At 31.6% G+C, this 12,299-nt stretch overlaps 4 protein-coding genes across 5 annotated transcripts in view; 2 read left to right on the top strand and 2 right to left on the bottom strand.

Moving 5' to 3' along the window:
• Positions 1 to 174: 174 nt before the first annotated feature.
• On the bottom strand, positions 175 to 1,283 carry LOC123311360 (ras-related protein RabC). 2 transcript variants are annotated; one of them, XM_044895269.1, is made up of 4 exons: positions 1,090 to 1,283; positions 962 to 1,035; positions 662 to 906; positions 175 to 606 (listed from the first exon to the last, which is right to left on the bottom strand). In XM_044895269.1, the coding sequence occupies exons 1-4, from the start codon at positions 1,139 to 1,141 to the stop codon at positions 405 to 407; spliced, it is 573 nt and encodes a 190-aa protein (XP_044751204.1). In that variant the 5' UTR covers positions 1,142 to 1,283; the 3' UTR covers positions 175 to 404. The 2 variants fall into 2 exon arrangements, with proteins under 2 accessions (XP_044751204.1, XP_044751203.1); XM_044895268.1 differs by having other exon boundaries at positions 962 to 1,278.
• A 268-nt stretch (positions 1,284 to 1,551) lies between these two features.
• On the top strand, positions 1,552 to 3,514 carry LOC123311584 (activating signal cointegrator 1 complex subunit 1-like). The gene is made up of 6 exons (XM_044895630.1): positions 1,552 to 1,612; positions 1,667 to 1,819; positions 1,882 to 2,143; positions 2,202 to 2,359; positions 2,417 to 2,583; positions 2,642 to 3,514. Exons 1-6 carry the CDS (start codon positions 1,602 to 1,604, stop codon positions 2,890 to 2,892), a joined length of 1,002 nt encoding a protein of 333 aa, XP_044751565.1. The 5' UTR covers positions 1,552 to 1,601; the 3' UTR covers positions 2,893 to 3,514.
• A 27-nt stretch (positions 3,515 to 3,541) lies between these two features.
• LOC123311583 (ribosome biogenesis protein NOP53) lies at positions 3,542 to 5,042 on the top strand. Its single transcript, XM_044895629.1, has one exon. It carries the CDS (start codon positions 3,637 to 3,639, stop codon positions 4,948 to 4,950), a length of 1,314 nt encoding a protein of 437 aa, XP_044751564.1. The 5' UTR covers positions 3,542 to 3,636; the 3' UTR covers positions 4,951 to 5,042.
• A 4,595-nt stretch (positions 5,043 to 9,637) lies between these two features.
• The window catches only part of LOC123311131 (putative dipeptidase CPSG_01350), a 249,916-nt gene continuing 247,254 nt past the window's right edge, over positions 9,638 to 12,299 (bottom strand). Inside the window, exon 11 of the mRNA XM_044894921.1 lies at positions 9,638 to 10,032. Within this exon, the coding sequence (XP_044750856.1) occupies positions 9,795 to 10,032 (238 nt within the window). The 3' untranslated portion in view covers positions 9,638 to 9,794. The remainder of the gene's footprint in view (positions 10,033 to 12,299) is intronic.

Here is a 12,299-nt window from a genome sequence, read left to right as displayed (position 1 = left end):
CATGAGAAACTTCAAGGCGGACTTATCGTATTAGATTGCTGAAGACTTGAAAATTACCAGGTTCTTGTTAGAAAAAAATCTAATTAGGGTTTATTGAATATTATTGAAATTCAATAAAATGATAATGTGAAATAGTTTCTTCCAAAGACGAATCTGATAAAACTAACTCGATTCATATTAAATTTTTAATGCTAAGTATAACAGCAGAGTATTCTTTATATGTAATGTTATCTCACAAATAATGTTTATTAAACAAACTCAAATTAAATCTTTATTATGTTTATAATTACCAGATCTCAATTGAGTGAATTTTTATATTACAAAATATGAGCTCCATGTATTCCTAGCTTTATACCATACTTCAATGACTAGTCTACAACAATATGATTGGAAATAAAGTTGATTTAACATAAACAGCTTTCATCAGAAAGCTCTTCCATGGACTGCGTTATTTTAAAGCCATGTTTTTCCATTGACTGCAATTCTAAGCGTGCTCTATTACTGTTAACAAGTTGAAAAGCAATATCAGTAAACATCTCCTCTACTCCTTCATTAGTCTTACAGGATATCTGGTAAGTATTTGTTATTAAACTTTGACATTGTTCGCTGAAATATAGGAAAATTTATATTCATTGGTTGTACTCAATGGATATCATTTTACCAAAATGATTCAATTTCAGCTTCAGTAATTTGAGGTGGCTCTCCAACTAAGTCGGATTTGTTTCCACACAAAAATATCTTGGCTGTCTCTGCATATGTGACAATATCCAATAAATGCTGAGAAAGAGTATGAAAAGATGAAGGATTATCTAACGAAAAGACTAAAATAGCAGCCTCTGAAAACTTATAATAACTAGAAGTAATTGAAGCCACCCTTTCCATGCCTCCAGTATCCCATAACTGAAGCTGTAATTATGATATGAAAACTAAGTGATAACTGTTAAGTTACGTGAATATCCACCTTGATATCTTTATCACCTATACTATATACTTTGTCGAAATTATCTAAACCAAGTGTACTTCTTCTATCAGTAGCTGTAACAAATGTGTTGTTAGTGAATCTTCTGAATATAGAACTCTTTCCAACACCATATTCTCCACATAGGATGACTTTTTGTTCTGGAATTTTTACCATAGCCATTTTTACGAACTATTATTATTTGTTGGGAAATTTTTGGAGTTTCTCGTCAAAATAAAAACATATGCAACCAGTGAATCAGGGTTGATGAACGAATGACAGTATTTCCCAATTCCCACATGAATTGAATGACACAGAACTCTGGAACAAGAACATGAATAACCCTGAGATATAGAACTTATAGTTAGAAGGTATATATAGATTCTATATCTCTGGAATAACCGAGGTCGACCAAGATCCAGATATATAGCCAAAGAGTTGGTTACTCTTTGATATAGCTATATCTATATATAACTATATATAGCTATATCTCTGCCAAGATCTTGATCAGATCATAGACATAGAGTCTCTATGGTCAGATATAACGTCTCTAGGTTAGAAACATAAAGTAAGTCAAGATGTATTCTGTGGTTAGAAACACAGATGTCAAAGTCAAAGCAAAACAATAACAGAAAAATAAAAAATGAGTAAAAGGTAAAATATCTATATTAATTTTCACAAAATGTTTAATATTGATTTTGACGTCAGGAATTGTTTGAAACCTCTTCGAATGTGGATTGATGGTAAATGCTATAATATAAGGAGATATGATAGGAAGAAGTATAAGAGTTTGACGCATATTCCCCATAAAGCTGAAGATCAAAAAATCCAGCGTTTTTCTGAAAAGATTCATCTTCCTTCGTCAGTATTGGTCGTAATGGATTTTAAGAAAGTTAAGTTTTCCAATAAGTATATTGTTACAGGATTTACTATTCAAAATTAGTGGGATATGAAAATCCAGAAATAAATGCAGTACAAAGTGAAACTAATACCATCATACGGTACCCTACAAATGGTAAGGATGGTTTTCTAGAAATATTAGGGGAGACTATGGAATCAATTGACGAAGCTAAGGAGCAAATGTATTCTTTCATTGCTGATATAAGGAATCAATTATCTGCACTGCAGTTCATTTCAATTCCACTTTCAAGTCCTGAAATCAAACAAAATTTTGAAAAGTTTAAAGTGGGTATTTGTATATTTTCTATTTATTTTCCATTGATTCATTCAAAAGTAATTGTAGGAAGAAATATTGGCAAATAATTATCAAGGTGTAGAAGAATCAATATTTCAGAGTGTTTTAAAATTACATTTAACCATAGCTGTTTTCACCTTACTCGATGATAAAGAAAGGCATGAGGCATTAGATGTGCTCAGAGAAGTTAAAAATTCATTTGAGAAGTGTGTAAAGGAATTTTCATTTTAAATATAAGCTACCAAATAACCTAATATTTTCAGGACAGAAGTTCCATTGAAAATAAGAGTTAAGGGCCTTAACTGTATGAATGCAAATTACTCTAAAGTAAATGTTTTGTATGCAGAGGCTTCCTTAGCTGAAGATTCCAAATCTGAAGAAAGTTTACAAAAAATAGCTGATTCAATATTGAATACATTTTATGAAAGGGGTGAGTTTTGGAATAATATTACTGGTTCACCACATGAAGGTGCTGAAAAATTTTCTAGGACTTTGCAGAGAATATTCAGAAAATGTAAAGCTTCATGTGACTCTTATGAACACCAAGTACAGGAAAAAAGCAGTTGGTTCTCCAAGAAAAAAATTGTTCAAGAGAGAAACGTTTGATGCTACACAAATAATGGAACACTTCAAAGATTATTATTTTGGAGTTGCTGCTTTTAATACTATACACTTATCACTCATGTCTAGTGTAGGTAAAGATGGGTTTTATGAGTCTTTAGGTACAGTACAAATTTGAACATTTTATGAAATTTCACATATTAAGATGACCATCTAATTCTAAGAAAACACACCATGTTTTGAATTAGGCTGATTTTCAATATATAATGACGAAATTCAGGACATTGATTTGGCACTTTTTGACATTGTATATGTTTTAAGAGAAACCTTTTTTGTTAACTTCTTTTTATACTTATGTACAATAATAATAATGATTTACATTTTTCTTAATAATCAAAAACAAAATTATCAAAAAAAAAAACAATTTTATATATTTATTTATTGTTGTCGCGTTACTGTTGGTCTTAAATACATGGAATATTTTATTGTTTTAGGAATAAATATTTTGAAACATATATAAACTTAAGTGAGTTGACTGGCATTCAAAGAAATTTATAGTCATGGAATTTTGAGAGTAGATACATAGTAGATAATCTACTCTTGAACATGGTTACTTAATTACTAGCATTTTTATTTTCAAATCTCATGTATATCCAAAATTGTTTGGGATATTTAAAATATTTCCTACCAGTTTATTTTGAAAAAGATCCAGAAAAACTGAAGACTATTTTTCTGTAGAAACGATGTTCTGTGCTTGAAAGGTCCAGATCACAGAACACTAATAAATCTTTGATACACAACCTTTCTTTTTTTTTGTCTATGGTACTTATCTCTATGACATAACCTCTTTTCAAAATACAGTGCTGCTGCCTGCTGAAGATTTGCTGTTTCCAAGTTGGAATTTTTCGATAAAGATTCAAAAATGAAAAAAAAGCGAGTGTCGAAAAGAAATAAAATCTCATGGCGTAAACATGTGAACATTGATGATGTCGAAGAATTCTTGGAAAATAAAAGGTTTGAAGAGAAGTTTGGACTGAAAGCCTTGAATGAAGAATCATTTACAAAAGATACGGAGGATACGACAGATTTTCTGTCGAAGAAGGAAAAGGTGAGATTGAGATTGGCAGATCCAAAATGTTTTAGAATTCTCAAACCACATACAAATGTCCCTGATCCATTAGTCAAAAGAAACAGAGTTCGAAGTAAAGTAGATAGAAGTAGCAACTTTGTTAAATTGAAAGAAGAAGAAAGGAAAACTAAAGGCATTCTCAAAGCAAAAGAAGTAGATTCTATCAAAGGGAAACAATATTATGAAAAATGCAAACTGCAGCGACCTAAGAGGGGACAATTCGAGTCAGATGCTTGGGATGTAACTGAAGAGAAATCACTTGGTGAATGGATCGAAGAAGATACTGCAATACATAATTTACGGCAAACTGGTGCTTATTTGTTCAAGGTTACACCCACTGTGCAGAAGAAAACTAGTGTTTTACCTACAGTTGAACCACCACATCCTGGTACATCTTATAATCCATCATTCGAGGATCATCAGGATCTTTTGAGACAAATAGCAGAAAAAGAAGAAGATTTGATTAAAAGGGATAAACATTTGAATCGTGTTACTAAGAATATTTTGAAGAAGGTAGCTATAGGTAAAGGAGATAAATCTTGGATTGAGGAAATGTCCCAAGGATTGCCCATTGCAAGTACTAATCAAAATGAAGAAGAGGATGTTGTTAGTGATAGTGAATACAGAGCAATCAATCCACCTACGAAAAATAAGAAAAAAACGATTAAGCAAAGAAAAACGCAAAAAAGACTACTCTTGGAAGAAAGGTTAAGGAAATTGGCTAAAATAGAGAAAAAAAAGATTGTAGAGTTGAACAGCCTGAAAGCTTTAGAGAGGTATGTCAAAAAACGAGAGAATGAAATATCAAAAAATAAAGAGAAAAGGGAAGAATATCAGAAAATGAAAGAAAAGCTGCCTAAAAGGTTAGGTTTCCATAAGTTTGAAGAAAATGATTTGGAATTTAATATGCCATCTGAAATCACTGGATCATTGAGGGGTATCAAGAAACAATCTAGTTTGTTACTTGATAGGTTCATGAATTTACAAAAAAGAAATCTAGTGGCACCATCAGTTAAAATTCAAGCTAAGAGAGCTAAGATTAAACGTTTCGTTAAACCTGGTCACAAAGACGACTGGAAAAAAAGTGTGGCTGGCTTGACTTCTTGAGCAGGTTCACAAGAATTATATAATTAAATATTCTGTGGGAGATCGATTTTTGTTGTTGAATATATCTATACAATAAACACTAGTAAATCCTTTATTTGTTTTCATTTCTATATTTCTGCAGCACAGAAGTTAGAACTAATAGTAGGGTAGCCGAAAAGAGATTCACTTGAGCATGAAGTTTTGTTCCAATCAATTTTTCATAAGTTTAACCATGGCCTTCTAGAAACTAAGTTGCCATTATGATAGGCATCACTGAAACAAGTATAACATAACTTCTGCCTTAAATTTTGTGGTGCAAACGGCTTAAGTTGTAAATGGTACGCTCCAGTATTTCCATTTGACTATTTTTTATAAATGTGGGCGCCCTCCCCACCGACGAAAAGGCATACGAACCTCGTATGTATAACCATTTTTCTTTCTACCATACATAATCGTCGCAATCTCTCGAGTGAACCCCCGTTTAGTATTGTTAGCTCCCCTACTAAAAACAGTAAAATGAAAATAAGGAAAAAAAAATTACGTTGTCCAGAAAACGAAGCCTGCGAATCGAATTTTTTCGGCTGCATCTGTTAGGATTGATTACAACATCTATTAGTTATTAGTTCCTTCAAAATTGGATAATGAAGAAAATCTTCGGGGTGAAAATGAATGTACAATTAAATGAAATATAAAATTTAATAAAATTACAGTTAAAATTGAAACTGAATACATTCAAACTTCCTATTTTTTCAAACCTAATACTATGATATGTTATGGAACAGTATAACATTATTGGTTTTATGTACACTAGGGTCTTCGTTTATTTACATAGTTCAAAAATTACCTATAAATATAAATTGGTCCAATTTAATTCACAATATCCTATAAGAGAACTTAAACATACATCATTTAGAAATGAAATGACTATACTTCATTCAACTTTATTTTAGCAGTCGGTTGGCCATGGAAATTTGACACATTTCACTCTGTATAGTACGAAAATGTGGGGTTATGAAGCTTGTCAAAACATTTTTGGGTTTTAAATCAACGCTATGTTGCCCGTTCTACGTAAAAGTTTCTGTTATCACGTATTTTATCACAATGTCGAATCTCTTCGGAAAATATCTGACGAACATAATTGAAGTTTATACAAACTGATTGAAGGCATACCAAATCCAGTTATTTGCATGGAAAATACAAGAGATCAGTATAATATCATAATATGCACTAGCTTGAGGAGAGTTAATGTTCGTTATCTTCTTTGGCTTACATCATTTGTAGATTTCAAAAATATTAACCCGAAGATGAAATGCATATGATGCAGTGGTTGGCAATGGGTATCTCCCGAAGGTATTAACAGATAATTAAAAGAATGTTAAATTTTTCAATAAAAATCATCAAGCATCAATATAAGTAAAAGGAGTTGAAGGAAGTTTCAAGTGAAGATGCAACTTCACCGTTGAACAAAAATTTCACATGAATAAACAGTAACAGGGCAACTTGCGCGTATTTGTGGCTATTCATCTAAGTACATTGATGTAATTATAATAATTAGGTATTTATTAGTAGCTTAAGACATTTACATTGTATAGGACAAGTCAAATGAAAAACAGAAAAATCCATTTTAGGGAACTCATTCTCCGATGACATTTATCGAAAATCCTGTAGTTAACTTTTCGCATTAATTCACTCAAACATAAAATTCCCAAATGCCACCACTTTTTTGGGTCTCCCAATAGAAGGAAATTCTTTGTCATACTCTTCATTCACAATCTTTCTGATTGTGGAAATATTCAGCTGAAATATAAGTCGTTTAGATTCAGATGAAACATTATATAAATTCACTTACATTGAATATGTTCGCTACCGTCTGACATATTGTGGATTTTAGAATATCAGGGTATAACTATTTGAATGAGCGGACCTGAATTCTAAATAGCACTTCCTGAAACCCTGTCTCTTTTTTCAATCACTTTCGACATTTTCGTAATAAAAATTGATATTAGTTGTGGCAACGGCGTTATGACATTAACGACATTTCATCAGTGCCAACCTAACTTCGTTCTAGTTACAAAAACTTGAGAAAATTATTTCATGGCCAACCGACTGCTAAAATAAATTTGAATGCAGTATACATAATGAGATTGCAACATTCATCGAAATTCAATATTGTTTTACGAATTTGATCAAGTCTTTCCACTGTATGAAATTGAACCGTGATAAACTTGTTTATAATTCCTAGAGTAAAAGTTAATCAGTCACAATTTTCAAATTCCGCCTTGTTATGCATAGCAGTTTGTTGTGGTAATTCATAGATTTGCGTTTTCATTCTCATCAGTCATAGTGAACACATGGAGAAAATATTTTATACATGTGCATACCTACATTGAACGTTCAGCAAGAATTACTTACGTAAATTATCGGGCTGAATTTATTTCCGTACTTATTAGCTATAAAAAGCATACTGCTTATTGTTCATTATTCATTTTCATAAAATTAACAATAATTCACAAAATTTACTAAAATTTATATTGTAGCTGTGTTTCTGAAACTGTAGGCTCCAAATATGAAGATTTAACCTAGATAGGAGTGTGTTTGAGTTGTTAGTGTTGTTACTCATCGCTTGTCACACTGTCCTGTATTTTGTATAGAAATTGATAAATTATTTGTGCCCACTAATTTGTCATATTAATTAATGTCATATTTAGCGGAGAATTAATTAAAAGTAATTGGTTTGAAGTAACGTTTTTATCTATTATAATAAATAAAAACTTCTTTGGTAACAAAGGCGTGCGAGAGGAACAAGTGACTGGTTAATCCTTCCCAAATACTACGCCACTAGCTGAATTGCAATTTATCACTTTTTTCGATTCTCCTTTACCTTTTTCGCAAATACCGTACTCTTTCTTCATAGCGATAAAGCCAATATTAATCGAGTTATCAAAGTTAAACTTTGCACGATTATTTTGATTTTAATCTGTATGTATTAAAATTATGTTGGCTATTGTAACTCACATTTTATCCGAGGGATTTAGGTTGAATCTTCATATTTTCAGCCATATAGCTCTAGCTATAGCTTATATATTTCCAGTTAGTAATGAAACGACACCTTGTGTTTTGAAAAATATTCAATATATTACATTATTCATAAAAGAAGCTTTTCGAATGAATTATCGACGTTTCGGCATAACTTTCAACAAATTTTTCATTTCTATTTTCCTGGATTAGAGTTCACTGAGCAAATAAATATAATGATTAAAGTCGTAGAAACATTTAATCACAATAACAATCTTACCAATAACTATGATATTTTTAAGCGAATTGTTTTCCACCGAGGTTATTATTGAAAGAAAAATATAACGAAAGGCAATTCACTTTCACTTCTGTTCAGTTCAAAGTTTCACTTTGAAAGAGCTTTTTGCACAATATACCTATTATAGTAGTCCATATATAAATTAAATTGAGTACTCAGATAACTATCCTATACTCTTATAAGAAATAAGAATTATCCTTACTTTTTTCAAAGTAATACATACGCATATTTTTTATAATACCCAACACTATATATATATTTATCAACATTTAAAAATCATTAACTTCATATCAACACTGATGGGTATATATAGATACCGCCCATTTACACAATTCTTCCTAGAATTTATTTCAATTTATCCAAATTTCGTGATCTCCATATTATGCGAATTAATTATTCTTCCATTATTTTTTATTAAGAACTATATGTATATTATCACTTTCTTCAGAGTCTATACCATCTTTTGTGTTCCAAGATATCGAAGACAGTAGTCAGCCATGTATCTATACAAGGTGATTTTTGCCGATTCTGACATTTTGTCTGCGCTCATCACACACCACAATTTGTATGTTGATTCATGAGTAAACTAATAAATTTAATGAAAATAACAAACATACTTGGTTCAATTCAAGATTGTTCTATCATTTTTTCCAAAAAAATCTGCCATAACTGAAAACTTTTCTGATTTATTATTGAGTTTAATTTATGTTTCATAACTTCAGTTTACTGAAATTTAATTTTTAGGGATAGACTAGAACAGTGTAAATAATCACCTTGTATATTTCTAGGCATATTACTGATATTCAATAAGTTAGTCAGGTTTTATACTTAGACATGATGATTAAAATACATTTCAAATTTACTTATGCCTCTTCCAATAAGTTGATTTTATTGCTTTCGTGTCAGATTAGAAAAAATTAACTTTGAAATTTTTTTCGTCAAGCATACTTTTATTTATTCGATATATCTCGATAAAATAAATTGCTTTCGTTCAAATATAATTAATGAAAAAAACATCAAACCCTTGAATTTAGTGGTGGAAAAATGATTATCTTCAAATAAACAAGAAAAATTGTAATATATACTCCATTTTCATCGAGTTTGTAAACCAGCATTCATATAGTTTCTCTAGAACTGTACCTATATAGGTACTCTGTATACAGCGTCTTCAGGTGATTCGAGAATTATCTACTCTTAAAGATTGGAACGTATAAGAATACAAGTAAATAATAATTATAGGTACTAATGCAAACTTTTATCTCGTTGTTGGATAGGTAATGAAACTTAAAACTGGTAATTTTAAATCGCGAGATTGAGAATTGTTCCAATTATTGGTTGCCAGATATGTACACCAAAAAACATTTACTGAACTAGAAGCAACATTGAAAGATCATCAATTTGAGACATTGCAATAGAAATTGTATTTCACCATCTGGTTTTAACGTAATATTTACTTAACTTACATATATAAAAAACACCTAACAATCACCATTATTTAAACATCTTAAACATGGTATAAATACACGAGAATCACTATTAGGGAATATACAAATCAAAAGTGTTCTTGTGAAGTGCAATTGTTGTCTTTGGGTCTAGGCATCATGACATCTTCATAAGGAGGAACATTTGCTTTTTTGAATTCGTCCCTAACTTTTTCCACTTCCCTAAATACGCGAATGAAATTCAATCCGGCTAGTTTTTTCAAGTCTTCCACATTCCACTTTCCCGTACCAATGAGCTCGGCGAAGAGATTAGGGTAACTGGATACGTCTTCTAGTCCTTGCGGAACGCTGAAAAATAAATAAAGTTTTTTAGGATGCTGGTTAGAGATGCTTCAGTTAATAACAAAGTGCAATAATGCGTAGGGGAATTTTTTTTTTCTTGTTCAGATTCACATTAAAAGCAGTCAGCACTCGGCAGTCACAGTCAGTTCTTGATATATCCAAGAAATCTTTGACATTCCTATCTAAATCGAATGCGAGTGAAACACAAAGCTACAAATGCAAACCGATTCGAACTTCGAACCGACAGTTTATTTATCAAAATACTACGGACCCCATTCATCAGAACCAAAGAAAGAGACAGAGAGCTTAAGTATACATCCTAGGGGTTTATATAACAGCAGGCTAGTTCGCAGGATCACAGGTGGCGTTTATCGGCGTAGCTGACCGCTGAACGACCTCATCCCCTAATTTCCACCCTTCCTTCTCTATCAATAACAATCCAAGGTTCCTTTGTACAAAGGATTAGTTCTCTATCTGCCATCCTCGGGCCTTCAGAACAATCTGGACGGTGATAAATGGGTGATAATTAACTCTAACACCCGTATGATATAGATACTACATGAGTGATTCATTGTAAATATGATAAGCTTGAGTAATTGGAGTGATTGCACAATTTATGAGCAAACAGGGTCGTCTAAATTCAGTTAATGATGAGAAATTTGAAATTTCCTTCGATCTCAGAAGTATTATCAACCCATATAAAGAAACACATACTGATTAATTATCGATCAATTGAGTTTTTAAAATTTTTCACGAACAGGTAAAGAAATAAACTTAAAAGTTTATTTCTTATGGTCATATAAAATGACAACTCAGACAGACGCAGTTTTTATTTATTCGAGCAAACACATACATTCTTGGAACTAATTAGAGGTAAAGAGAATCACAATTGTTCACCAGTTAAACCTTCCATTCCATATGTCATCATTTCTGTACCGCGAAGTTTTGAACACTGGGGGTTTTGTCAACATCCTTTCTCTCCTTTTCGCATACCCACAAACAATTCTGTTACTTTTCATCGCACAAAGGTATATTACAGCAGAAACGTACAATTCAGAATACCCTTATTTTCTATTCTTTGTCGGAAAGCTCTTTATCATGTTAGGCATTCACTCACACAAATGTTTTCGGAGCGAAAAGTTATTTTAGCAGTTACATCTCATTGTTATTTTCTTCATGCTATCTTGAATTCCAATATTGTCTGAATGTGCGATTTTTGAAATCAGGCAAATATGCTAATTAAGACACACGTGACGGTGCGTTGGTATAGGGGTGCTAGGAATTTTACATATGCAAGATAAAGTAAGAATGTAGCTACCAACTAGAGGAATCTTGACATTCATTTTAAACAAAAGTATCTAAGAAATGTTTTTTGAAATGCTCATTTCGATAACCACTCATTTTGGATTTCTGAAAAAATGGAAGCTATTCATTGGATAGGCATCTCAATTTGACTATGGAAAGTTGACGTGAAGGAAACGCATATGTTCTGTAAAAAAAAGAGATGCTGAAAAATTGAAATCATTGATTGAAAAATCTTATGCTTTTGTGTTCTATAATATAATTCAGAGAAAATAATCTAGTTAGCCATTAGTTTCTTACGCTTGTTGCAAAATGGCGAATGAACCAATAAGGACTTAGTCTTGCACCTTTATATGTATGGAATATACAATATGTATGTATATGTATGGAATATACAATATCAGGGTCTATAGACCTTGATATATCAAATCCTTAAAAATGTTGAAAAATTGCGTAATTTGAAATGAAAGTTGACTCATTCGAGTCAATTCAGAGAAAATAATCTAGTTATCCATTATTTTCTTACGCTTGTTGCAAAATGGCGAATGAACCAATAAGGACTTAGTCTTGCACCTTTATATGTATGCAATATACAATATGTATCATAGACATAGAGACATGGACTGTGTCTTCCCTTTATATCTATGCATGAAATACGGTCAAAAAAAGTGACAGAGAGAAAAACACGTCGGGAATGCAGTTGTCTTTTTCTAGAATTTTGATTGGTCTACACTCACCTCTATGTGAACAAAAAAGAGAAAGGTATGTCCCGACGAGCTTTTCTCTCTTTCTAATAAATAGCCAATTTCATGCTGGCATTGCTCAGTCCATGTCTCTATGTCTATGATATGTATGTATAAGTATGGAATATATAATATCAGGGTCTATAGACCCTGATATATCAAATCCTTAAAAATGTTGAAAAATTGCGTAATTTGAAATGAAAGTTGACTCATTCGAGTATTTTTCTT

This window comes from Coccinella septempunctata, chromosome 4 (genome assembly GCF_907165205.1).
Source record: "Coccinella septempunctata chromosome 4, icCocSept1.1, whole genome shotgun sequence".
In the NCBI taxonomy this organism is placed as follows: domain Eukaryota; kingdom Metazoa; phylum Arthropoda; class Insecta; order Coleoptera; family Coccinellidae; genus Coccinella; species Coccinella septempunctata.
This window is presented reverse-complemented; position numbering and strand designations above follow the sequence as displayed.

What these genes read in the sequence shown, in the direction of transcription:
- LOC123311583 (XM_044895629.1), top strand. Translation starts at nt 3,637, where the DNA reads ATGAAAAAAAAGCGAGTGTCGAAAAGAAATAAAATCTCATGGCGTAAA.
- LOC123311360 (XM_044895268.1), bottom strand. Translation starts at nt 1,141, where the DNA reads ATGGCTATGGTAAAAATTCCAGAACAAAAAGTCATCCTATGTGGAGAA. An exon ending in TAGGTGATAAAGATATCAAG is followed by an intron (nt 907 to 961) that starts GTGGATATTCAC and finishes TCATAATTACAG; the next exon opens with CTTCAGTTATGGGATACTGG. An exon ending in GCTGAAATTGAATCATTTTG is followed by an intron (nt 607 to 661) that starts GTAAAATGATAT and finishes CCTATATTTCAG; the next exon opens with CGAACAATGTCAAAGTTTAA.
- LOC123311584 (XM_044895630.1), top strand. An exon ending in GTTAAAAATTCATTTGAGAA is followed by an intron (nt 2,360 to 2,416) that starts GTGTGTAAAGGA and finishes TAATATTTTCAG; the next exon opens with GACAGAAGTTCCATTGAAAA. An exon ending in GAATACATTTTATGAAAGGG is followed by an intron (nt 2,584 to 2,641) that starts GTGAGTTTTGGA and finishes AAAATTTTCTAG; the next exon opens with GACTTTGCAGAGAATATTCA.